Source organism: Numida meleagris, chromosome 1 (genome assembly GCF_002078875.1).
Source record: "Numida meleagris isolate 19003 breed g44 Domestic line chromosome 1, NumMel1.0, whole genome shotgun sequence".
In the NCBI taxonomy this organism is placed as follows: domain Eukaryota; kingdom Metazoa; phylum Chordata; class Aves; order Galliformes; family Numididae; genus Numida; species Numida meleagris.
The window spans coordinates 31,766,732-31,794,466 of NC_034409.1; the positions used below are offsets into that span (position 1 = coordinate 31,766,732).

Genomic DNA, 27,735 nt, shown 5'->3' on the forward strand with positions numbered 1-27,735 from the left:
CGAAGCATGAAACAGAAGAAAAGAATTTGCCAGATATCTGAGGATTAAGCATTTATTTCATTCCCTTTCATTGCTACAGACTATAAGGGAAATAGGCCCTAAAAAAGTTTTTACCCATCTGTCAAGAAAACACACACATTTTCACTTAAATGTTGCATTAGTTATTTAATTGCACGTAACCCTGTGACAGCCTAATTTTCACAAGCACAAGAATCCAATCACAAAATACCAAGAAATCTCAACTCCAGGAACAAGATTGTAGCCCTCGAGGCTCGTGTTCTGTACAGTGTTACACAGCACCTTCAGCGTACAGTAGTAGCTCATGACTTCTCATTTCAACAGTCTATTTTAAAATGCTATTTTAGAAAAGAGAAACAATACTGGCACCATCACCACTTCTCAACTAGGCCTCTGCACTAGACTTTTCTAAAGTCAAGGTATTCCTGATTTTTTCAAAAGTGATAGCAATTCATTATAAATGAAGTTGAAGCATCACTTGTCAAACTGAGTACTCAGCCTGGTTGCAGTCACAAAGACACTGGATTTTGACTTAAGAAATGCAAACACTATTCTCCCATCAGAATCACAGCCGGGCAAACAAACCATTGCCTTTCCTGCTCTTTGGTGATGCCCTTACAGACTGCGGATTAATTAGGGAGGAAGCTGTGTCTGTGTATGTATCCTTGCAATCTGAAGTACAAGCAGTCATTCCTGTAATACATACTTTATGTAAGGGTGGTTTTTTGTTGTAGTTTTTTTTCTTTTTTCCTCTGTTTTCACTGTACTTAAACTCTGATCCACTGCTCAGATCTCAGGACAAACTTGTCCATTTTGATAGTTTATATAAAACTGTTAAGCTGTTCCATCTCATAAGGTATCAGGACAAAGACAACTTGTTTACTCAGCTGTCTGTTATCACAATTAGTATTTGTGCCTAACGGTTGCCTTCTTGGTTTAAAATCCAGACAAATTTTTTTTTGTTATGAAGAGACGAGAAACTGATTTATCCTTATTAATATAATGGCTGTTGGAAGAGACCAATTGCTCTGAAATTTGAAGATAAAAGGAAGTTTTAGAAAGCAGTGTTTGTTTTTCAGCAGTAGCAGAAAGTAAAAAGGAAAAACCACAACTGAGCTCAGGGACCACTTGAATAGGAAGCAAGGGAAGAAAGAAAAACAAGAGGATTTTCCCTTCTTTCTATGCTGTACCTCCTTCCATTTATAAAGCCAGGTACTAGAAGAAAAATACTCTTACTAAATGTAGCCTGAAGAAGCAGAGCTGTTGGTTGAAAGCTTTCAGAAACAAGCCTTCAACAAAGTTTTAGAAAACTAAAAGGAGACTTCAAACGATACTTGTAGAGGCTGAGCTGCTTGAAACTAATTATGGAAGAGGGAAGGCAGCAGAGAAGACAATGTTCTGAACCTGACTGAGAACCAAGACTGCAATTCAGAGAGGTATTCAGCACAAGGTGACATGTAATGGGAAAAATCTCAGGACAGAAAAAGAAACAGACATATGCAAAAAACACATACATCTTCACTGCTGCAATCAGGCGGAACTGAGTGCTTAAGAGATATTACAACAGTGATAATCAATTTCACCTTTTATTCCAAAAGTTTTACTTTCCCTTATCATAACCAAAAAAGCAGATAAGGTTCAAACATATGCTATGTTCCTGAGGAGTCAGGGTAGTTTTATGCTCAAGGATAATCAAGAGCAATGGCTTTTGCATGGTAAATTTTTCAACTGAGAAATACACGTTGAATAAGTTATCAAAAGATAAACACAGAATACCATCAGTTCTGAAAGATCAGAGAAAGAAAAATACAATGTGATTGTCAGCTGCTTCATAGATTTCCTCAAGTTAGATGTATCCAGACTGACTGAGCGCCAAAGCCTTCACTGTAAGAGATGTTAGAAAACTAGCTGAAGCAGCCTCAACAGCAGTAGTAACAGCTGTATTTGAGAACTGGCACACAGACAGTGCCTGTTTTTAAACACAAAGGCAAGGGAGAAGAGAAGCATTGAAGACTTCACAACCAGGGTTTGAGACCATTAACTTTTAATTCTAAAAAAAACTTGTGAACAAGCACTCACACTATATTTATGTTTTTCACAGCAACTGTGATAAGTTGTCCAAAACTAACTCATGTTGAAATTATCTTTTTCCACTAGTAGTCTAATGGCAAGTAGTAGATAAAGTATTTTGATGTCTGGCTATCACAGGACATTCTTATAAGCAAGATACGGAAACAGAGCTCAGATTTAAACTACTACTGTATGAATGCAAATTATCAGAAATAAGAAAAACAACAGTCTACTGTCAAGAGAAAGCTGGAAGGATGTTATGCGGAAATATGTCCCAGGATCAGTTCCAATGACGTTCTCACTCACTGCCTAGATGACAAAATAAGTAGAAAATGTGTAATTTGGATGTCTTCCAGACCTACTGGAAGACAATATTCAAAGTAATTTTGCAATAAAAATTGCAATAAGTGGTCTAGAAAATTGTTCCTTTTCCTTATCAGCATTGAATGCTAACCTCACACTACGAGCTTCAAAATTTAAGTCTGAATCAGCTACTGCAATGGATAAGACCTTGCATTTTCAACACATTGGATGCTACAGCATTCAAGCATAGCACAAGGCCATAAGTTATTCCACACATTTTAGCTTCCTTCAGTGGCATTAGACATTTTCTCCCAACACAGCGGACATTTATTTATTAATCCTCTCAGTGTTCGCATAAATACTCTCTCCCTCCAAAAATAATTCTTTACTTGATTTTCTTCAGATCTTTGAATTTTTTCCATGTTTCATTCAACTCTTCAATTCAGAGATTTAGGAATACCTTTAGCAATTTAGAAGGAAAAAAAATACTGCCATCTCCTGGAGAAAGTGAAGCTTGCAGTTCTCTGAATGCATTCTGCTGTCCATCTTGCACGTCTATGCATAGAAAAGCAACCTCAAGCACTTAGCAGGTTACTATCAGACATCACATTTAGAAATACAAGCAATAACTAGAGTAGAGCGCAATCTGCAATATAAATCTCGGTGGCCCAAATTCAGTAGCCACGTGAACCAGGTCTTCCCACCCACCCCAATAAATTCTACATGTAAGTAGATCCTTTTCAATCAGCCCTCCTCATCATACGAATACTGAAGAACAATCTACATAAAAGCAGAAGTGGGACCAGAAACCAAACATAGCAGTTTGTTCTCATTCAAAGCACAGCAGACTGAATGGAGTTGTATGGGACTCCCGACCTACAGTTTTCAAATCCTTCCAGTATCATTTTGCTTTCACTGTTAAGGATCTGTAGTTCAATTACTTGATTTTCTCAACAGCCTTCAATCAGCAGTTTCTGAGAACATACCAAAAGCTCTGTAAGTATACCGTAGTCAGGTAGGCATCTGTGTTCCTGGGTCATTGAACAGCTCACGTGACAAAAATATCAGTCCGTTAAAGGACATTCTATACCTACAAAGGCATATAAAAATTACTTTTCTAACTACTTTCATTGTGATTTTTTAAACATTTCCATTAGTAACAAGCCATATTCTTGATACATTATCAGTAATGATTTAAAGCAGGGAGAAAAACAGCTACTTATCAAGTGATCTGGGACGCACCTGGTAATGATAGTCCATGTTGTAGGCAGGCTGCAAATAGCATTATATAGAGGCTCGTCCATTTCCTCCCTAACAACACTGGCTGTTGTCTTTCTGCTAGTTCTGTTTCAGAACAAATTCAAAGCTACCTTACAAATCAAGTGCTCCATTTATATCAGCTACTCAGATTCTGCCTGTATATAATCCCCAGAATATTTCTGAAACATACACAGCTGTGAATGCTTTAAAACTGTTTTTCCTATTAATTCATCTTGGAAGTCTGAACTCTTTTTTTTAAATGCTATAGATATTTAATCATTCATCTGAAAAAGACCACAACTATTAAAATAAAGGCATTCATGTCAGAAGTCTTCCACAGTTAAAGAAGCATTAGGAAAGCACAAGGTCTGAATGAGGATGAAAACAGAACATACCAAAAGGATGAAAAAGGTATTGGTCAAGCATAGAAAGCAGAAAAATTTTTGCAAGAAATTACTTGAATAGTACAGTTATATCTTAAAGCATATTTTGTAAGAGGTATTACTTTCATCCTCTGTTTATGTGAACAGCATGAGAAGTCTACTATGCATTTGCCTGATGTTATTTCTTATCTAAGATTTTGATGTGATATCATGCCTTTGTCTTCTTTATACTGATTAGCTTTCTGAGCCTTCTTAAGAGCTTTACCTGGTTAAGAACAAAAGCTCCCAAAGATAAATTTGATAAGATTACTTTAAAAGTACTCTCCAAAGACAACCAAAATGTTTTTCCCCATACTTTTTTTATTTCATGGTATTTGATTTCCTTCTATTCTGCAATTACATTTGAGATTCACAGGAACATCTCAGATGTCAGTGCTTTTGGATGAACTTAAGTAAAGGAATTCTGGAATGTTTGGCCATTGTCTCTCAGTTTCACTTTGCGTATTTTATGTATTGGTGTGGTCTATCCTTATTAAAAAAAAACAACTGTCGTTTGATATTTTAACTCAACGTTTAGTTTACTTTCTAAAATAAAAAAACAAGTTTTTTATACATCATTTGATTTTTACCAAAAAGATGTTTATAAATATATATTTTTTCTTTTTAATAAAGATCTCCATCTGTAGTTGCAATCTAGAACACCATTCATTGTTTTTTAGGCAAACAGATTCCACTGAAGATACGTAAATCTGTCTTGTTTCAGGTGCTGGAAAGCAAACGTGCCTGCAGAACTAAGTAATTCTCTCTCCAGGCACTAGCCATTTGGGTGAATCAAGTTTAAGAATCTAATCACCTATACAAAAGCAACAGAACTCCAGTCTTTATAGGATTCTTCAGCTGATTTCCACATGACGGAAGTGTGGAAACAGCGCAATTCACATGTGTAGCGTCAGGAAACTCACTAAGAGAATATGGCATATTTCTTCTCCAGTTCTTCAACGTGAGTATCTTTCAATCCCATCTGTTTCATATGACTGAATAGTACCTGTGTAACTGTGAAAAGAAAAATCACAACATAAACGGTTATTTCTGTGATTAACAGTCACAATGTGAATTAGTCCAGAACTTTCCACCAAAAGTAGTAGTAGTACTACAGTAGCTGAAATATGAGTATGCTTAACAATTATTGAGAGGGTGAAGAAAAGTAGCAAAGAGAGGACCTTGCTTTGCTTTGATGCTCATGAATTGGCTTACAACACTTCTAAACAGCTATACAATCCTGACAACATAGACAGATTTTATTGTGTTTACTGTCTTGGCACTACAGCATTAACTGCAAAGGTAGAAGTTAATGCCAAACGGCAAATAAAACTTACTTCAGGTTATGGTGCTAAGGCAATTCATAAATGGAATTTACTTGCACTTCAGTAAGTCAAACAAGTAATTTTAATTTAAGTAGAGTCACATAGCATTTTGAAAGTGTAATGGTTATTAGCAAAACTGAGTTGTAGATAGTAAACTTAACATTACTTGGTCCTAGATAAAGGTTTGGTTTTTAAGTGTCTCATTGTTACACAGACTGGAAACATGAGAAGAAAAAGACACCGCAATTTTAAAAGGCAGGAACTCAAACCAGTGTCTACCTAAATCATCAACTAATCTAAGCAGTGCCTCAAGAACAGGAGAGGCAAACAAACCCAGAGGTTTAGAAACACTTAATATTGCTCACAAAAATTAATCAAGTCAGAACTGCCAAGAAGTGGTCTTAAATTGTGAAAACTTAGTTGGCACACCTAGACCTCAGATCTAAGACTTCAAACAAATTCATAAATTTGTAGCACTACTGAACTACAAGCTGAAATGCTAGTAAGGGCTACTTTATCAGATTAAAATGAGCTGGTATTATTGACAAAACTAAGGAGGATTTAGCTGTAGCTTTTTGAGTCTTAATCAAAAGACTAAGAAAAATTATGACACTTTTCATATTAACCCCCTAAAACAATAAAAAAAACTGAACTAGACAAGTAGCTAATCTTAAATAATTATTTAATGGAATAAACAACAAGAGTAGCACAATATTTTACATTTTCCTTGCTAAATTTGACAGTATTGCGATCCACGTTTAAAATGATGGTACTGAACTACTTACTTTTTTTCTCTGATCCCGACATAAACATTACTGACATATCAAATCTTTTTAATTCAGATAGCCTTTGGAGGATTTCAAGGATGAGTGATGGCTCCTCTCTCCTGGAGAAGATTATTAGAAACATAAAAATAACTACTGTTCATTAGAAAGATTCAGTAGCTGCAAGCAATATTAAAGATGTCAGGAACAAGAAATGAAAGGATCTTCTGTTTTTCATCTTTCCTGTTCATTCTTCCCCTGACTAAGCAAAGAGTCAAATACTCAGAAATCTTTATGCAGCTACCCTTTTAACACAGAGCAAGAGAAGAGAAATACAAAAAATAAAGTAATGGACTGGTGCAAACAGATTGCTGTTGATGCACAGAATAGTTATATGATTTAATGCTTACATCTTGCCATAACAAGCATGACATTAGGTACTGTCGTTTGTTCCCACACAGCAAATTCCTAGACTGTGTTAATTTTACATTCTTCTGGACAAGTAGTACTAAGCAGTCACTGTCTTCACTACAAATACTACCAAGAAATAGCATTTTTCTTTCATGACTTGTCTTTCTCCCTCCAGAAAAAAAAATGCCTTTTACCACACTGCAAACAGTTTAAGCTTCCTAGCCTTTTCTAAGTCATATCACAAACACATTTCTCTTAAAAAAATGTCATGTTTCACACATAATATGTATTTACTTCTAATGAAACTGAAGGAAAGCCTAATATTTATTTACATTTGCTTTTCTTCATAAAACAACCTAAAAATATTTTGTATGTGAGATCTCAGAGTAATTAATAGGAGTAGCATACTGCCTCCAACAGGCAAAATCAACGTTAAGAAATCAAACTGCAGCATAGACTAATCTCAAAAATAAAGGTCACCTCCTTTCTTATCAGAACATCTAGCTCCAAGCAGATAATTACAAATCCCGAATGTATCACAACCTTAGCACAGAGAAATGACTACCTGCATTTCTTAGCTTTAAGAATTTAATATAGAAAGTTGACATTGTGCAACTGTATGTGATAACAGAAGACACATATGAAAAAATTACTTCATACACGTCTAATGAACAGTTGCTAGTGCTACGCAGCAGAACTCTTCAAGAGACTAACCTCAGTAGAGGCCACTTATTTCTCTACCCCTTTTCTGACTGTTCAATATATGTTCCTTATTAAGGGACAATTAAATCATTCCAAGTATTGCAACCTCCAATAACTCTGTAAGCCCAAAGAGAAATAACTCAGTAAGTGTAAATGTGAAGAGAGGGAGGGAAAACAAACAAACAAAAAAGCCAACAACACAGAACAGCAAGAAATGAAAGACAAAGGAGAAACCAAACTTACTCAATGTAGAAGTCATGTAGAATTCTCAGTATCTGGTTAAACAAATCTGGATCTAAGGATTTCTGGAACAGTTTTGGATAAAGTGAAGGCTCTATTTGCTTTGGAAAAATTAAAAAGATGTCATATTAAGGAAGAAAAACTCACAAAAGCTCAGTCATGAGAATTAGAAATTAGAGTTTTCTGGATGTCTCGGGGAATGTCAGAAGTGCGTAAGATCAAAAAATAAATTAAAATTACTGTTGTATATTTTGACTTTGAACATAACTTTTGTATGGCTTTATTTTTCCTTGAGAAATTACTGCTAAATTCTTTAAAAAAGGATTTTAAGCAAATTTTTTTTAGGCAAAATACACACAAGCAGAAGCAGATTTCAACAGATTGATGTGTTTCACGTATTTGTTCAGTTTAAAGAGAGAAGAACATTGCTCTAACTAACTTAGAAGCATTAATTGGAGACATAAGAATTTAACATGGCTACTAATGTATTCAGGTGTTTATAGACTTAAAACCTATGTTTGAAAGAAGACAAATTATATATAGAGACCGTGCTCTTAACTGAGGTAAATGAAAAGTCAGGCACACAAGAAGAACTATCCAAAACTGGATCACACTACCTCTCATGTGAACGTAGTTATAAAAAGGAATTATTGTACCTCATTAAGACAATCTAACATTGCTACCTGTTTCACCTTAAGTCGGCACTGTTGACTCAGTGTTAAAGAAACTGTCACTCAGTACTGCAGTTCATACCTTCAGGTACAAGTACATTTTTTCTGGGCAGTCTTTCAACTTCCGGAAATCAGATTCAAGCTGGAAAGAATTTGCAGGAATGGCAGGGACTGGAGATGCAGATCTAAATGTTGTTTTGATTTCTCTTTCTATCTGTTTGTTCACAGACGGATGCAATACTGATGAAACTCCTTTGACACTAGCAGGAAGCCTACAGAAAGATTTTGAAATATGTAATTTATATAACATTTAAGGAAGTCTTTGCAGTGGGACCTAACCGGAGACCTTTCAAATCCTGAAAAATCTACAATACAATAATCTGTATAATTAAGGAGGAAAAAAAAGCTATAAAGTTAATTTAAGTAAAATAAAACAAAGCAACTATCTAAAAAAAAACCATTCAAAATACAGAAGATTTATATTTGATTAATCTTTTCACTTACAGATATACTTAGCAGTTCTCTATTTTATGGTAAAAATTGCATTTTATGGTATAGATTTCTACCAAACACAGCTGCAAAAAATACTACATTTCCTGCAATTTCATATTGCAAAATAATATCCGTATGCTCTGGTTTTGGCAGTGATAGTTAATTTTCTTCACAGCTGCTGATACAGTGCTAAAACATATTTAGGATGAAAACAGCACTGATAGCACACCAATGCTTTGGTTGCACAGTGCTGAGAACTTCTCAGCACACACTGTCCTGCAGGTGAGGAGGGTGGACATGCACAAGGAGCTGGGAGGGAACACAACAAGGACAGCTGGCCCAAAATGGCCAAAAAGATATTCCCTATCATACAGCATGCTCAACAATGACACTGGGGGGAGATGGCCAGGGAGAAGTTGTTGCCTGGAAACTGGCTGGACCTCAGATGGGTGGTGGTGAGCATTCTGCATTGCTTATTTAGTTTCCTTTCTTTCTAATTAAATGCCTTTCCCTCAACTCACAGGTTCTTGCACTTCTACCTTTTTCAATTCTGCCTCCCAGGCCACTGAGGGGGGATGTGAGTGAGCAGCTCTGTGGCACTTTGCTGCCTTTCTGGTTAAACCACAACATCATGCCAAACAAACAGTTTTCAGCACTGACTACAGTGAAGATATATTTTTATCCTGTATTTTGTCAGGTAAGTAAATCTATATTTTCAGCAGTTTACTTTTTCCTTCAACACCTCATACTAAATTGATCTGACTCAGCTGAAAAGGCGAGGGGAAATGGTTCTCACAGAAAGTCTTCAGTTGGGACTCTGTAAAAGGTATTAACAAAATGAGATAACAATGGTGCATACAGACCTTTCCTACACAGACAAGCAGAGTTCCATCACTTAGCTGGGATAGCTGATTCTGTGCTTCAGCCAGACTGTCTAGCTAACACAGTGAAACACAGGAACCCTAAGCAAACCCAAAGTTACCAGCTGCCTGCTCAGAGGAAATGAGAGTTGTGGTGCTGTCACCTGTTCCTTTTCTTGCACCCAACTGGCTTGGAAAGAATGTTTCAACTCCACTTAAGAATACACCCTGAATTGTTAAAATACGAATCATAGATAGGAAAAATAAAGTACAAGAAAATATGGCATACAGGAAAATATTACAAATGTTTTTATTTTTTAAAATATAGGAACACTTACTAATCTCTAATCTGACACTACACAGGTCTTACTTGTTTCAAGTACTACGCTATCAACAAGGCAGATGAGTAATAACTGCATGTTTCTTTGAACATTTCTTTAAAATCAAATTCTCCAAATTACATTCTACACCTCATCACACAGAGAAATCTCTGAATGAAGATTATATTTCAACTACTTTTAACCTTTTAAAGGAAGACCAGAAATTTTATACTTACTGCGGTGATGACACATCTGTGATTTCTTCAATTTTCAATTGCTTTGCTTTTGGAATATCCATTGAAGTTAACTGATTGTCCTGATCTAGATTCTCTGCAGTTTCAACACTCACTGAATTCTTCCAGTTACTAACTAACGAAGTGCTGAGAAAATCACTATTTGGCATGTCATCATCAACTTCTTCAATGGCTATTCTTCGCAACGGCTTCTACATAGAACAAAAACTTGATGTCACGTGTGTAGACTTCACATCAGTGCAAACAGAGGCCTGGATAAACTGCTAGGTCTGATTTTAAACAATCCCATGATAAACAATTTCATCTGACCTGGTACACGTGGAAGACTTTCAACGAAGATAAATTTCCTTCAAAAAAGGAAGCTTCGGGACATTCTATGGGAGGTATGTTATATGATCATTTATTCCTCAATAAATCAGTGTATCCTTATGTACCCTTACTCTAGAGCATCTCAGAATCTGCATTGTTTTCCCAATAATAAAAAGACACTCACAAATTATGGTGAGGACCCCCTCCCTTTTAAAAAGGTTGAATGGGCCAGGATAGCTTGTATATTGACCAATAACACGATCAAACTTTTTAATTTAGCTAAACAAAGAAGTACCCATCAATATGACCCTTACCTCTCAACTTACAAAGTTGAGATTATAAATATTAGTAACTCAGGCCTCCTGGCTGACCAAATTACATACATCACAAGGAAATTAACCCTACCACTGGAGGGCATTCTGAGTAAATAAAATGCTTCAGATTGCTTCATCTCCACATGATCACCATTATTTTTGAGTATCACCTAACATCATATTCCCAAGTCTTATGAGTCACTAATTAGTGGAACTTTGGAATCACACTGCTGAATATTAGTCTGAATTGCTCTACAAATACAGATGCAAATATACATGGTTAAACATTCAGCTATTTAGACTTCCAGAAACGTCAGTTTTCTCTCCATTTCTAACACTATGTCATTGCAAGTTTTCCTAGCAGTTTGCTAACTGCTTTAAGTTATGTTCGGTTGGTAACAACAGACAATTTATGGTTTGCTTTGACAGTATGCCATCTCACCACTGTGCAACAAGTGCCTACTGGATATGAAGTAAGAAGTTACAGTTCTCCTTTGGGGAGTATAAAGAACATAGATGATTAATCTGTACCTGTTCTACCTTAACAGAATTGGAAAGAAAAAAAGCCACCTAGTATTGCCCCTTAATTTAGCAGACAAATTGAAAACTGCATATAATTGTCTATTGTATTTCAGCTACTGCATAATAAATTCTTCTGGGTTTCTAAAGATAAAATATCTGGCTATAGATTGCATGTATCAAAGAAAAGTATCAAAATAGTCATACATTTCCTATTAAAACTAACACACACCGTGAACACGCTTTGTATTTACATGAAAACACATAGTCTATATGATCATGTTTTGTCATGCATAACTCGTTAATCTGACTATAACCACTGGTAATTCATACTTCAGAGTGAGTTTCTTGAAAAATAGTATCCAAATATATCACAGTACATGAGGATGAAACTGATGGCTCAAAGTTATTGCAGTAACCCTGCGTGATATCAGCATGTGAGACAAGTAGGTAATACACCCTGTTAATAATGTAGTTGCTATAGGAACTGAATACAACTGATGGAAAGGAGGGGGAAGTTTATCCAGAGCTTTCTCAAGTCTGCAATCAAATGTGAGACTCAACTGCCTCCCCTTTACTCTGCTAACTACAATGTTAGCTACAGATTCAGGAGAAGGTTCTGAGGTTGCCTCCCCATTTCACATGATATACACATACATCACGTTTCCTGTGTGGCACTGTTTACACTATGGCTACTGCTGAACACACAAATGCAGAAATTACACTTTTGAAAAAATACCAAAACAAGTAAATCTTTGAACTTTGAGCTGTCTATATGCAGGGTGTATCTATGAAGACGCACAGAATCAAGAACTGGACTTTAACTTACGCTCTACTTTCCCCATCCTTATAGATAGGAATTCACAAAAGAAAAAAAAAAAAACTACCAAAACACACCAAACTTACTGTTGATTTCACATTTAATGGATTATGAATGAGTTTCACTATATTTTTTATTTCGCTTTCTTTTACCAGTACTGCAGGATATTCTTCATGAGTTGACTGTTCTTTCTCAGCTAATTCCTGGAAAAAAAAACAAACACCACAGTAAGTAGTCCAGAAAGATTACATAAAAATCAGGAAGAACTATGTTAAAATTTACAAAATAAAGATAATAAAGAACACTATTATTATAGGTTTACAAAAAAAAAAAAGACATTGGTATACATACATTCCTTATTTTTGTGAGTTCATTTATTGCTTGTTTATTTCCAGGTTCCAGCTTCAAAACAGCTTCAAAATCTGAGTGAAAAATAATACATGAAAACTCCAGGCATTTCAAGTTACAAAGTACACATGGCAAATTATTAAACCTTCTGTTTCTTTTTATAACCGTAAATAAAAGACAGGTCAGTCATCCCAATGTTTGTATTATAATTTAGCTTCAAACACATTTTTCAAACTATTTCTTACTATTTATAAATAGCAATAGTTGTAATTTCACACAAACCTGCTTTCCTACCATATGAATACTGAAACAAAAAGGCTGTATACATATTCAATTAAAAAAAAAACCCACATCAAAACCCATCCATCTTAACTTTTGCACTGATAACCTCAATTAGTCAGAAATGAATTTAACTGCAATCAGAAGATTAAAAAAAAATAATCAGGATCTCCTTCTACTTATCTACTTGTCTTCTACTTATCTGCATCTATCTATCACACTTAGGCTAATTTAAAGTCATACCTTGCATAGCTTCTTTCAGCTTTCCAAGAGCAACTCTTGCAGCCCCTCTTCTGGCAAAAGCTTTAGAATAAGATGCATCTAACAGAAGAGCCTGTGTACAGTCATTTTCTGCCTCTTCATATCTCAGCAAAAGAATAGTACAAAATTAATAATCAGTTTCAAGAGCAGCTATCAGTTTCAACTGAAGAGACAGAGCTACTCAAAACAGTGGAAATATGAAGACCTTAATTAACTACACACAGATAAATACAAATCACTGAGCCAAAATGTAAAAGTAAGATAAACAAAAAGGAGCATATGATTTTTGATATTGTTAAGAACAATTCAGTATATTCTTCTATTAAGGTCATTTGCTTTCCTTGTAAGATCAAATTTCCTCATTACAGTTATGTTTGACTATGACTAAATTACATGCATATTGAAAAGTTTTCATTTATTCTTCCTCTCTCCTCTTTCAATTTATCATTAAATTTAAAGAAATAATATTTTTTGCATCTCTCATGAATTCTAGACATTTGTGAGAATACCAGTGAGCTTTTGTTGCATTTCCTGTTTGGGTCCTCATGATCCATGAGGCACTGATATATCTTAAAAAGTCATTTCTCTTGCTTGGTCATTCAGTTAAAGTATTATTTCCTCCAATTCACTGACGTGATTTACATTCTAATGTCTCCCACGGCTTCAATCTTAAGTTACAAATTGTATGTCACAGAAATAGTACCCGTGTAACTTTATCTTATAAACACAGAATTTGATATCAGTGCGTTGTCTCTACACATAGTCAGCCATATCACATCAGAAGAGAGCACCAACAAATATTCAGCTCTCTACTTTCATGCTATCAATTTAAAAGATTTAAACTCTCATCAGAGAGTCAAAACAAAAAAAGAAGTATTTGACAATTTTTAAAATGGTGATATGGAATTTCTCTCATTTGGTACAAAGGATGCCTTTCCTACTGTTACTGGATTATTTCAGTAAAGGGTAATTAAAATTAAATAAATTATACGTACACATCTTCATTACTAGCATTAGAGAAATAGTTTAAAAGATGACTACTCTGTGAAGCAGCACCTCTGCGCTCCCTCTCAAGTTAGAAGTTACAATCCACTTACTTATTTGGTGCAATATTTAGTAGCTGATTTTTTTTTATAATCAAAAAAGACAAAGTTTGGGGTAGGTTCTCTGAAAAAAAAACCTGTAGAATTTTACATGTGAAAGAAAAAGAAATCAAGAAGTCATTTAGGTTTTGCAATAATTTCAAACAAATGACATTTTATTTTCTCAGAACTTCTTCCCTATGAGATACATCTGAAGATCACACATATTCAGTTGTTTGGGTTCTTTTAATTCCTTTACTGCTTTCAGCATGATTTAGACTGAATTACAGAAAGAATTAGAGTAAGTGACTGTAATGAAGCTTGGGTGAAAATCCCCTGCATCATTATTTCTTCTGGTTCACAGAAAAAAGAACAGTATAATACATACAATCCAACTTACTTCTGCATCTTGAGATAGGCCATGGCTCTGTTAGCTGGCAGAAGTGCATTGCTGCCATCTGCTGCTATACCACGTGTATAACATTCTATTGCAGCCTCATACTTTCCTTCTTTGAAATAACCATTACCCTGTTATATTTAGAAGAAAAAGCAACATTGTACAAGATGTAGTGCAATTGGCTTTCCTTAGACAAGGTCACAATATCAAGATGACAAACAATACTCAGGTCAAAGCAGGTATTTATGGGGTATTTCTTTGTATATAATCTCTTGGCACACAGACCACAAAAAAAATCCACTTTTTCCAGTAGTTCACGGATTAAAGGAAATTGATACACGTACAGTTTGAGGTGATTAGTGGCATAATTAGATAGATAAAAGGAACGAAGAGGGGTGACAGTAAAGAAATTTTAGTCTAGTGAAGTGCAGCAGCAGCAGAGCTGAATGACTGCAGGTCTGTTCCTGGCAACACTGAGCTTGTCAAGTCTGAATTGCAACCTTTCCTTTTTTTTTGGTAGTGAAAAAGAGTGGTAACAGAGATGACACTTTACTCTTGATGAGCAGTATAAGCCACTCCCTACTGAAAGTTAATAGCATATAGGGTGGTGAGGCACTGCAGCAAGCTGCTGAGGAAAGCTGTGGATGCCCCATCCCTGAACGCACTCAAGGCCAGGTCAGATGGGGCCCTTGGCAACCTGACGTAGTGGGTGGCAACCCTGCCTACAGCAGGGCATTGGAAGTATATGATCTTTAAGGTCCCTTCCAGCCTAAGCCATTCTATGATTTCCTTACTGCTCTTTTTTTCCCCTTCTACCTACAGAAATGTGTGATCTTATTTTTTTCCTACTTATCATCCCTTACAACTAGTAAAGAAACACTGAAAAATGATGTCAGAAGTTCAATAGATAGGTAAGAGATCAGTTAAAAAAAAAAAATACGTTCTAGTAAGTAATTTCTTAATTGCTGTGGTGGGGAGGGAGAATAATCAACAAGTTGACTAAGTCAAGACAACATACCCAGAAATAATTTCCACTGTCGCTGTTGCCTGCACCCTCTGAAGTCCTGTTTACAACTACTGTTTACCACATACTCAGTGGTTTGAAAACAAAAAATAGCCTACAGGAGTCAAGACATACATAATACTTGAGAATTGGCTATTTGTAAAATACAGTACTAGTTTTATTTACCTTACTACATACATGAAGTTTATGATGTACAAACCAGGCATTAAAAGCTACTTGGCTTAACTATTCCTCCAGAAGATTCCAAACAGAACTCAACCCTGCCCCCACTTTCCCAATACAAGAAACTGCAGTGTGCCTATTAAGCATATTGTGTTTATGAAGTTCAGGACAGAATCAAGTTTAAATCTGCGCATTTAATTAATAGCACAACACAACATTTTACTTTGCTACTTCATCTGTTCTATCAGAAGATGCAACTTACCATGTCTTTTTCTGTAACAGCTTTCTGCTTGAGCTGCTCTTCTTCAATGCACCTTCTCTCTTTGTCTGTTAATTCTGATCTGACTGCTTCTTCAAACTCTTTTCGTTCTGAACTTTCGGATGACAGAGCCTGCAAAGGTATCACAGCTTCTCAGTACGCATTTCTCTCACTTAAATATTTTCAGAACAGAAGTTATATTCTAAACTTTTAAAATGTAAAAGTCTGCCAAGAATTTTAACAAAAGTGCTCTTACTGTAGGTTGAACAAATTGAAGAGATCATTCTAAACCATTCTTGAAAATGCATTTCTATGAGGGCTTGCGAGGAGGTATTATTACTTGGTAAATAAAAGGAATATGCCTCAGAAATTGTTCCAAATTCACAATCCATTCATTTCTTCAATTATTGGAGACTTTGGGTCTTCATTTTGAAATAAACTTTTTCAAGAATTTTCAAAACTATAGTTAAAGAGGTAATGTTAGGTCATCTTATATTTTACTAAGTTCATCACAGTCAACATTCTCTCTCTCTGATCAAAGAGGTCAGACTTGCACCAGAATATTCTGCTTAAGCTCACTTTCTAGTTTGGCACAGCACAGCAACCGGTAGAACCATACGCAGGCTAGCACTTAGGCTTTAATCTACAGACAGGAGAATACTTAATTTCTCTCCTATGTACTGCTACCTTGTACCAAAATGCTAAGCATGACTTAAAACAAACAACAACAACAACAAAGAACATTAACACACAAGGTTGAAAAAACACCTGATGGAAGATGATTAAAAAGAGGTTGCTGTGCCAACCCAGTCATAATCTGCCAGCCCACCACTACAATGATGTATGCAACCACTCCAAAGCTAGATGTAATTCAGTTATAAATTTTGACCTCAGTGAGCTTCAAATGCCAAGAAAAGCCTGTGCAATTTTGTTGAATTTGGTTCTTGTTATAAGTTAATACAGATACAAAGTGAACAGGATGTATTAATTTATGTTGGGTCCTATTAACTTTATTACCTGATCAATTTTCTTCAGTTCATTTTTTGCTTCAAAGTTGTTTGCATCCAGCTCTAAAACTTTTTCATAATCTATGAGAACATCAGAAAACAACATTTCAGGTAGGAATTAGAGGTTAGCAATGAAAGCATAAAATCAGAACATTCCTTTGAGATCCCTTCCTGTAGTTACCTAAAAACCCTGATATTACAAAAACGTTATTCTAAGATATTTAGTGCTGAAGTATTCTACAAGTATTGACAACTACAGCAATTATTTTGACTTGTGGCTTGAATATCACCTTAAAGAAAAATGTGTGGTGCGGCTTATTAATATTTTTTAAAAAAGGAAATGAAAACTAAATTCCTACACCAAATACGCATGTCACACAAGCTTTAGCCAAGCACACAGGTGAACAGTGTATGGTTTTTAAAGAACATGTTAAAGAAAACCCACCTTCTTTAGCACCTTGAAAATTTTTCAAAGCAAAACGAGCAGCCCCTCTTCTGGCATAAGCCTTTGTGTAATTTTTATCTAAAGCAAGTGCTAAATTGCAATCAGATTCTGCAACAGAAAACCTATCAGAAACATGAATGAGTTAGTTTAAACACGTCCAGATAACAAAATCCAAAACCTTAGAAAGGTACTCTGAAACTTTACAGGCTCTTTCTAAAGAGAGAATCCTGCAGGCTTCTCAAGAGACATAGCACAGTGTTTAAACAACTTTTGATTCAGGATACATCGAAACAGGAAAAGAAAGAAGAACACAAATCTACTGCAACAAATAGTATAGCCAACTCCCCCATATCCTTTCTTCCCTGAAAAGAAATTAGTGCCTTAGAAACAGTGTTGATAGAAGCTGAAATGTAAACTAAATGATAAACTTACTCTTTTTATTTTTTTAAAGTCTTGTGTTGTATCACAAGATGGTGAACTCCAAGCATGAAAGCATAGAAGATGAGACTACCAGATTCCTTACTGCAGCAACTCCTCTTTCACTTTTAAACTGCAAAGCAGGTTTGAAACCAGCCTTACAAAGACCTATTTATTATAGCATAATACAATCAAGATTAAAAAAAAAAAAAACAACATATCAGAAGGTAGCATGTCAAAGAAGAAAAATGATTTAGCTATACAAGTCTTACTTCTTCATTCTATAAAAAGCAGATGCTCTGTTTGTGGGCAATACTGGATTGAATGGATCAGAATGCATCCCTTTGGTGTAGCATTTTATAGCTTCATCAAAGTTTCCTTGTTTAAAGTACTTGTTACCCTGTGAATTGAAATAAATGAGTAATCTTAGCAAGTTATTGTAGAGATATATTATTGATTTTTGATTCAAAAAAATAAGTCAATGCTTGTATTTTAGAATGCTCAAATGCTTTTAAAGCTCTCAGAAAATATTGTTTTACTGTGAAACACTTCTTGTAACTAAATACCCAGTTTAGTTCATGCAGGAGTTCTATACAGCAGTCCAACCTCTTAATACAGGAACAACATAAATATATTGACCATTAGTAACTGTACATTAAGTAGAACCTATCATCATCAGTGATGAGAAGAAACAGAAATGCAGTCAATTTTAAATGTTGGAATAATGGGCAGGAAAACAGTCTTCAAAAAAATCTAAAGAGTGGGTACATTCCAGTCTTAACTTAGTGGCCAATCTTTAAAAAGAAATTACAAAAGCTCCTAAGTCTGCCTAAGTTACTATTTTGTAAATAGTAAACATTGGTAATGCTGTATAACCTTTTCCTTCTCCGCAAGTGCCTTTTCTGCATCTACACGAATTCCATCTTCTTCAGAGTCTGATTCTGGAGATATAGAATCATGAGTACTATCGTCTTTATCAAGTTCTTCCAATATTTTATCCTAAAAATAAATAATTCATTATCACTATTATAACTTAAAAATATAAAATAAATCAATTAAAACTTTGGGAAAATGAGTTATCTGTTTTAAAATCTCTACTGCTAAAGTCCTCTTCATTGAGAAGTATTCCACACACCACAAGCAAGACATCTATCTTCTAATACTGACAGAAGTGTTTAGTCTCATATTCTACTAGAATTATAATCTTTTAATAGACCTATTGTTAAAACATTTCTTCACCCTTGAAGTCAAATGCAATCTGCTGGACGAAAGCACACTAGACATAACTACAGTATTACTCATTACTCCAATGCATAATCCTTCTTAGGGAAAAAGCTATTTTGTGTGTCCATACAAACTCTTGCAAAGTAGGATACCGACCTCTAAACTTAACTCTCAGCACTGTAAGAAAGTCTGATTTAAGAACAAAATCAACTAGGGAAAAAATAACAAGTAAACAAGCAATTACTCTAACTCACCACGTCAAGTTTTCCCCAAGCTTCATAATCATAAGACTTGATCTTGTTTTTCTTGTTTTCCTCAGTGGTTGTCTTTGATGGGACTTTACTTTTGCTTTTCTTCTTTTTCTTAAAAGTCTTGTTTCGAATGGGTGGTAAATTCTAGATTGAAATACATACTTTATTATAAAACGGACATACAAGAGTTGCTTGTACTGAATAACCTATAGTACCTATGTCAACACATAGCTATCTCCATCTACTGACTAGGTTTATTTCATAAATCCATCAAGAAAGCTGTTGTCAGGAATTCTACAAAACCACTAAGGATAGCAAGCATAAATCATTCAATATATAGTAATGACAGATATTGTATACATGGCACAATGCTAAGTTTTAGAAGACAACTTTCTGCAGAGTATCACTGATTAGTACATTAACAGTGCACAATAAATAAGTAATATTAACGCTACTAATGGAAATATTCTACTAGATCTATCGGGAACTGATTAAACATTTATTGGCCCCAAGCATTCATGACCTCCAGGCTATGCCTCCACGGCTCTGTTAGCAGAACAATTCGTAGAGGGATCCTTTATCTATTCAAATGAAGAACAAATCAACTCTCACCATCTATTCAGGTATTTTAAGTCAGCACTTATAATTTGCTGAAGTTAACTGTATTCTCTGAAATAAAACATCACCAAACAAGTATGTTTTTACAGTGCAAACAATTACAAACACTGACATATTATGAATCTAAAAATAATAATAATCACAAGTCCACTGATTTTACCTCTTCTGGGACACCACTCTGTTTCCTTAATTCTGAATCAACTTCTTTAATATCCTTTTCCCAGCTCTCTAATTCTCTCATAAAATCCTGCAGTTCTTCAGCATTTTGCTTCATCTGCAGCTGTAGCTCCAGTGCTTTATTTGATGCAGTCATTGTAATCTGCCAAATTACAAGAAGAGATCTTTCTAAAGAGAATTTGTAAGCATGTTCTGAAGGAAGCTAGCAGCTTCAAAATAAAGACATCTGACTTACAGGATAGATGTGCTTCTCGAATAGCATGGTAGAAACATTAAATAGAAAGAGGCTAAAAAAACACAATTAAATGTTTTTGAAAAACAAAAAGTCAAGATATTATTTAGATAAAACAGAACAAAAAAATAAATCATGCTCTCCTACTTAGCTGTAAATTAAGGGATTTAGCATGTCAAGAAGAGTCCTGAAAGTGATAATACAGCCACCTTAGTTTAAAGCAATTTCTGGAGCATTTCCCAGAAGTCAGAATAAAGAAAACGTCAACATGTTCACACTAAGACTCAACTACAGATTAACATATACACGCTGCCTTGTGCCTGAGCAGAAACAATGCACCTAACAAACCAACCCTGAAACACACTTTCTGCCAATATAAGCATGCTTAAATACGCGTGCTTTTTTAGAATATTTTTTTCTTTTCTTCTTGTTACCTGAGACTAAAATAACATTCTTCCACAACTAGAAATCTAATCTTACATCATATTTCTCTGTTTTCTGGGGTTCTGAAATGCCTTACCCAAACGTGTGATGTAAGCCCAGAACCCCAGAATGGCTGAGGCTGGCAGAGACCTCAGGGTCCAACAGGCCCAACCCCTGCTCAGCAGGGACACCCGGAGCAAGGTGCCCAGGCCCATGTCCAGGAGGCTGCTGAAGATCTCCAGGGGGAGACTCCAAAACCTCCCCAGGCAGCCTGTGCTCTGTCACTCGCACAGCACAGTCCCTGGTGTTCAGAGGGAACCTCCTGAGGCTCAGTTTGTCCCCAGTGCCTCCTGTCCCACGCTACCCACTACCGTAGCGCTGCCCATCGCTTGACAGTGCCCCCGATGCTGACAGCAGACACTTCAGCGGGACAGACTTCACACCCTGAGGCGGCTTTCACTGCCTCCCGTCCCGTTACCTAGCACCTAGCGGACAGCACGCTTCAGAAGGAGCCTTATGAGAACAGTGGCTCTGGGTTCTGCATCCCGCTGCTAGATCTCCGCCTCCTCCGGCAAGCACTTCCCCATCCCCACGCGGGTGCCAAGGAGACGAGGCCCGGAGGGCTACAGGGCCCCACCACCCGAGAACAGGCTGGGGCGGCCGCCACGCCGCCTACATACAACAACGAGGACCCCATTCGCGCCATGCCGGCCCGCCCTTCGCTCCGCTGCCCGTCCCAGCCCCACCTGCACCGCCTCCCGCCGCCGCCGCACAGCTCCTCCCAGGCTGCAGCGCGACCGCGCTCCGACGGCCCCGCGGCAACAGACAGCGCATGCGCCCGCAGATACACCTCACTTCCGCTCACGGCCCGCAGGCCCTGACGCTGCTTGGCCACGCCCCTCGCATCACGTGGCCGGAAGCGGGCCCGGCGATTGGCGCTGCCGTGACGGCGCCCTTTGCCCCGCCGTCGAGGACGGTGGCCGGTAGGAGCGGGGTGGTAGGGGTGGGCTATGGAGGCCGGGAAGGCCGCTTCGCCGCCTAGTGCTGAGGGCGGGGAGGAGGAGGATGACTTCGGGTACCGGCTCTTCCCCGATCGCAAGAAGGAGCCGCAGAGCTTCCTGGTTCGCAGCCTCTTCACCTTCCACAATAGGTGCCAGGTGATGCTGAGGATGACTCTGGAGACGAGTAAGCTCTCCCCTGGGCCGTGAGGCCTCCAGCCGCCCCGCGGGGGTCCCTGCCGCCAGGTGCTGGGTGCTGTCCCTCTGGAGAGCTGCGGCGGCAGGACGGGGCCTCAGGAGCTGCGGGGTTTGGGACTTCACGTTTAGGGGTTGATTTTCATTCTGTTACGTTGCCTTCAGAGGCACTTCTTGATGCTATCTTGATGTCCACTGCTTATAAAATAACATCAGATGCAACTTAACTCCTGAATAGCTTTGAGCATATTGCTTTGCATTGCTATGCGCTGTCAGTGGTTGCCTGAATGTTGAATACTGCAAAGCAAAAATTTGCGTATGTAGTGCATTTTTTCTTTTATGACTGTCTTTGTATTCTGATTATAGATGACTTTCAAAACATTTGTCTAGAGAAATTGACTGGAGCAATGTTTTTCTAGATCCGTATGCTCAACTGCTTATTGCGGCCATGAAGCAATCTGGTTGGTACGTAAACTACTTCATCCTGTTCTGTGTAGTAACATCTCCATTGTAGGGAATTAGCAGTCTTTCTCAAGTTCTTCCCAAACTTTGTTTGTGCCTTTCAGCACTGTTTTCAATGATCGACACTTTTCTTGTGAAAACTGTGATGGCTGTGTCAGCGGAGGTTTTGATTCTGCCACTTCACAGGTAGGCACTGAAGTAGATGTTGTCATACTTAAAGGGAGCATTTAAACAGGAGGGAAATCAACTTTTTACACAGGTAGATGGTAACAGGATAAGGAGGGATTGTTTGAAAAAAAAAAAAAAGAGGGGAGATTTAGGTTAGATGTCAGGGAGAAATTTGCCCAGAGAAGTTTGGATGTCCTTTCCCTGGAGGTGTTTGAGGCCTAATTGGATGGGGCCCCGGGCAACCTGATGTAGTGCATGATTTAATGACTGGCAACCCTGCCTGCAACAGAGGTGGTTGGAACTAGATGATCTTTGACGTTCCTTTCCAAACCAAGCCATTCTGTGACCTTTTAGAGGACTATGGGTTTTTCGGTGTTTTGTTCCTAAATGAAAAAATGTTTTCATGCTGATATCTGAGTTAAAGTCATGAAAACAAAGCACATGAAAGGCGTTCAACAGTATTGCACTTGCATTGCTAGTACACTGATTGGGCTACTAACGTTGAAAAAAAATGATCTAAAGAGTCTGTATGTCTGAAGAGTATAAGTGTTATGCAGTGGGTCTCTGAGCAGTAAAGGAGATGTTGAAACTTGATGAAAAACCTACTTGTATCTCTTCTACAGATTGTTCTGTGTCAGAACAATATTCGCCACCAATCCCATATGAATCGAGTGGTTGCGCATGAATTGATACATGCTTTTGATCACTGCCGTGCTCATGTTGACTGGTTTAAAAATGTCAAACATTTGGCTTGTTCAGAGGTAAGTTAAAATGCTTCTAATGTTATCATTGAATTCATTGCTGATTGTCATTAAGGACGTTTAATTAGACATCCTATTATCCAAATTTTATTTAGTTAATGCTCTTAAGATATTTTGTTCTTTCTGTCTGGTCAACCTAACCAGTTTTCATTCAGAGAACAAACCTTTTGTTTTCACAAACAGGGGTAAGTCAGTGTTATATTAAGTAGAATGTGATCCCTGCAAGTGGAAGTGTAATAAGACGTGGTTATTTCCAAATTAGAATAGTTTGAGATTAGAACACATTCACATCTTAACTGAATATTTGTGCTGTTCTTTTTCTCTCCTGCAAATCTTGGTTTGTTGGGAACTATGATAACCTGCTTTTCATTAAGACTTTTTGACTTATTCTATAGCAGAAAATTTTTGATTGTAATGTTGCAAGTTGCACATTTTATACTGTATACAGAACAGTTTCATTCTGTATATAGAACATGTCTGGGCTTGATGTTGCTCTTGTTGAGGCTGTCCTCTCCATTTCCTTTGATACTTATTTTATAGAATTATAGTGTTTCCAAGTTTTATTCTGTCAGTTTTAATTTTTTCATTTCATATTTTCTGTGTACTTGTTTTCAGTTTGGCACTTAATTTCAGGCAATTTAGTTTTATCTTTGTTTCTTAACTGAGGAGTTAGAGAGTGGAACAGATGACAGACCAAAGAAATTGTAGTGTATAGGACAAGATAGTTTACAAGCTAAAGAATCTGTGCTCATTTAAATGTGTCTATTTCTAAAGCACGTGGGATACTGCTATTCTAGGTATTGCATGTGATAATCGTTGAAAGTTACCTGCCTTTCTTCCAGACTCTTATGTCAGTTTCTAAGATAGGTGGTTTTGGGTTAAACTTAATTTCTTTTAGGAGTCTATATACATACATATGATGTTTTCTGTTCATTCATTTAAGCGTTGAGAATACGTGAGCCTTAATCCCCAGAGAAACCTACAGGTTATATAGTAACACTTTGTAATTAATTGGAGTGGATCAAGTGGTTAAAAAGGGTATTCTGTACTTAATAAATTGGAAGGGAATATTCTCTGCCCCCAGCCTACTGAGAAAAAATTAGTTACTTTTCTTTGAACTTAGTATTTCCATGTGTTTTTCTGATCTTGTGGCTTTTTTTTTCCCCTCAATAGATTCGAGCTGCTAATCTCAGTGGAGACTGTACACTGATGAATGAAATAGCTAGGTTTAAATTTGGACTGAAAGGACACCATCAGGTAAAGACTGTAGATATTAACATCTTCTGATTAACAAATGTGCCTTCTTTACCTATTTGATCTCTGCCTTCTTTTATAGCTGAAATCGTTGCAGAAAGAAGTAGATGTCTGACAGTCCTTAATATCTGTGTTCAACTTTTATCTACCCTTCATTTCCCCCACTCCATTTTGTTCTCCCATTACTGAGCCTCAGTTTGTTCTTGTTTATGTCTCGAATTTCCTCTGGGCCTCTCTTGTTTTCCCTTGGATGTGTACTTCATGATCTGTTAATTCTGCCTAGCATCTATGTCCAGGTTGCACGCAGTTTCTTTGTTGTTGTGCACATTTCTCTATTTCCCTGCAGTCTTGTTCATTCTTGGCTCTCACAGTTTTCCTTTGTATATTTCCCATTCTTAAACCTCTCTACTAATGAGAAGAGAGCAGAACTGCAGCTGCAGCTGAGCAGTCTGCATCTTCTTCATACTATTCCAACTGGGGTATGCTCTTAACAGGCAGGCAGGGGAGGGGGGGAAGCATAAGGAGCTTGATATTGCCTCTTTTGTCCAGGAACCTGTATTTGCATTTCTGGCCTGTCCTGCAGTTGTTGCAGGTGATCGGATACTTTTCTGCAAAGCAGCAGCCTCCTAATATCTAGTTTTCTGCATTATTTTTTCCTTTTTCCTCCTCCTTACTCCTACTTTTTTGCTTCCTTTACATCGTTAGTTCCTTGCACTGTTTTACAGATGCAGGGTACCAGTCACTCCTGTAACATTAGTCTATAACTTAATTTCACAGTTTACATGATCACTTGTACCTGCAAATGTGTGTGTAATAATAGCATATTTTCTTGATGGTTTCTGATATTTTTTATCCATTTTATATTGCTGTTCGTCTCTTTCATATTCCCCTGAAGTTCCATTTCTGGAGAGCAGTAGTGTGACAGTGCTCCTAGATACGCCATGGACTTGCTGCTTAATTAAACTAAGGTTAATTAAAGCTTAACCTTTGTTTAATTAACCTTTAATGGTTCGTGGTTAGTTTTGTTTGTTTTTTGGTTGGTTGTTTTTAAACACTTTCTTAATTATTTTTGTTGGAGTGAAATACCAGAATACTTAGTCATATTCTAGTGCATTGCCACTGACAATAGATGGTTTATAAAAACTGAACAAAAACAGGGTTCACAGGAAAGGTAGCAGGAATACTTTGCCCACTCCAAAGGTTTAAAATTCTTACGGGTTTGAAAACTGGAGGAAGAAGTATTGCAAGGGGTTTAAATAACCACATGTCACCTGACACTACTGAGGACAAGCAGATTGTTTTAGAGATCTTTGGAAGAATGACAGGTTGCCACAGCATTTTGCTTATAATTAAAGCTTTATCATTACATAAAATGAGAGCAGTCAGCATTGGTTGTTATCTACAATTTCTGTCACTTAGCATAGCTTACACTTAACACAGAATTTCTAGAATTCTTAGTTGCACAGGCTTTTCAGTCACCTGGACCCTCTGCAGATTGGGTCAAATTCTTATTAATGAGCATGCAATGCACTAGTCATAACCTAAACTCTTGACTTAACCTGAATGAACATGAGCCACTCACTCAGTCCTCTGAAATAAAGATGGGGTGCTGGGGGAGTCATAGGTTTGATCATACAGCAGCAGTTCTGGTCTGGCTACCACATAGTGCTTGCTGCTGCTTGATTTTACAGTTTCCAGTTCTGTGTCCCAGTTTCAAGTGCTCTTCGTGCTTCCACATTACATGAGGGGTGTAATCACAGCCTGATGGTGACCCAGCATCTGGGCCTTGATAATGCTAGGGGACTTAACCCTGTGGATGGGCATCCCCACACTGTGATGCCAGAGAGGGGGAAAGAAAAAGGGAAAGAGTGGTACATGGCCAGCCCGCATGCATATTGTGAATGTTTGCCATATGGTTGGTTATGATAACCATATTACCAGCGTTAGGGAGCAAAGTTGCACCACGTGCTTCTTGAAGGAATTATTTTTTTTTAATAGTAAAGACTACAGGTTTAGTCCCAAAGTCTTTAGTCTTGTTTACTCCAGAGCAGCAGTATGCTGGCTCCAGCGTTTGTAGCTGGAGATGCTTACATTATTTTTATCTTTTAGTATGCAAACTGTGTAAGCAAAAGTAGACATAAAGAAAGGTATCAAAACAAAGGCCAGTAGAGGAGTCGTTCCTGTTTATGTTTTAAAGAATTTCAATTGGAAAAGTACTAGCTGGTATTTATATCTGTTTATTTTTGACATATTTTCTTTTGTGTGCATGTCAAGTTATATACATATTCAATACCCAAAGGAAATGTAAAATTTTATTTTTTTCCTGTTAAATGAAATATCCTTTTCTTTTCTGAAGGTTTATGTACACAATGGGAAACTAAAACGCATAGACAAAAAGGGATTGAAAAATATATTTTAATGCTTATTAGAGACGTTGCTTGACTCTTCTGTGATACAGAATTATTGTGCATGTAGTATGAGTTAATACTTGACAAAATCTTTTCTAAGGGAAAAAAGATGTATTCTGTTTTTTCAAATAATGACAAATTTTCTTTATCTCGTTTTCATTTTAGACTTGTGTACGAGACAGAGCAATTCGTTCCATTCTGGCTGTTAGAAAAGTTAGCAGAGAGACTGCAGAAAAAGCTGTGGATGAAGTTTTTGATGCCTGCTTCAATGATCTGGAACCATTTGGGAGAATCCCGCACAGTAAAACAGATGCAAAACGTGCTTATAAAGACTTCCTGAATCGAGATCGCTACACTGCTAATTTGTAAAGGAAAAAATGTGAAAAACTATGTTAATAACTGGTAATTCTGTAACATCTGGAGTTACAGTCTACACATACAGTGCTGGTGGAAAGGGGCAGTTCTTTCAAATGTGTCAACTCATTTTGTAATTTTCTTCCAGAAGCCAGCTCCTGTTGAGGTAAATTAAGTAAATGAACTAGACTAAAGACACCGTGTTTCCTCACCTGTTGTTCCAGCAAGATCATTTAGTATACCAAATGACTTGGCAAATAATGATCTGCATATTTCAATGCACGTTTAATTCAGTTATTGAATAAATTGTTTCATAGAAATCTTCAATTTTCTACCATCTTTGATACATAGTCATAAATTCTATGATGGTTATCATTCTGTTTGAAAAAGTGGGCATGTAACTACAGCTCTGTATCTAACAGCTGAGGCTAAATCCAAAATGTAATGAACTGCCA

At 36.9% G+C, this 27,735-nt stretch overlaps 2 protein-coding genes across 13 annotated transcripts; one reads left to right on the forward strand and one right to left on the reverse strand.

Annotated features, from left to right (window-relative positions):
* On the reverse strand, window positions 146–21,562 carry RPAP3 (RNA polymerase II associated protein 3). 7 transcript variants are annotated; one of them, XM_021385024.1, is made up of 17 exons: window positions 21,427–21,562; window positions 20,009–20,167; window positions 19,234–19,374; window positions 18,632–18,754; window positions 18,028–18,155; window positions 17,339–17,460; window positions 16,904–16,974; window positions 15,890–16,018; window positions 14,445–14,572; window positions 12,945–13,066; window positions 12,426–12,496; window positions 12,161–12,277; window positions 10,095–10,303; window positions 8,269–8,458; window positions 7,519–7,616; window positions 6,184–6,284; window positions 146–5,087 (listed from the first exon to the last, which is right to left on the reverse strand). In XM_021385024.1, the coding sequence occupies exons 2-17, from the start codon at window positions 20,159–20,161 to the stop codon at window positions 4,996–4,998; spliced, it is 1,995 nt and encodes a 664-aa protein (XP_021240699.1). In that variant the 5' UTR covers window positions 20,162–20,167; window positions 21,427–21,562; the 3' UTR covers window positions 146–4,995. The 7 variants fall into 7 exon arrangements, 5 of the variants coding, with proteins under 5 accessions (XP_021240699.1, XP_021240701.1, XP_021240702.1 ...); XM_021385026.1 differs by lacking the exon at window positions 21,427–21,562 and adding an exon at window positions 21,166–21,398; XM_021385027.1 differs by lacking the exon at window positions 21,427–21,562 and adding an exon at window positions 21,159–21,398.
* On the forward strand, window positions 21,485–27,735 carry ATP23 (ATP23 metallopeptidase and ATP synthase assembly factor homolog). 6 transcript variants are annotated; one of them, XM_021385029.1, is made up of 6 exons: window positions 21,485–21,663; window positions 22,293–22,338; window positions 22,440–22,521; window positions 23,127–23,264; window positions 24,438–24,521; window positions 27,092–27,735. In XM_021385029.1, the coding sequence occupies exons 1-6, from the start codon at window positions 21,513–21,515 to the stop codon at window positions 27,293–27,295; spliced, it is 705 nt and encodes a 234-aa protein (XP_021240704.1). In that variant the 5' UTR covers window positions 21,485–21,512; the 3' UTR covers window positions 27,296–27,735. The 6 variants fall into 6 exon arrangements, with proteins under 6 accessions (XP_021240704.1, XP_021240707.1, XP_021240703.1 ...); XM_021385032.1 differs by having other exon boundaries at window positions 21,550–21,663; window positions 22,240–22,338; XM_021385028.1 differs by lacking the exon at window positions 21,485–21,663 and adding an exon at window positions 21,670–21,865.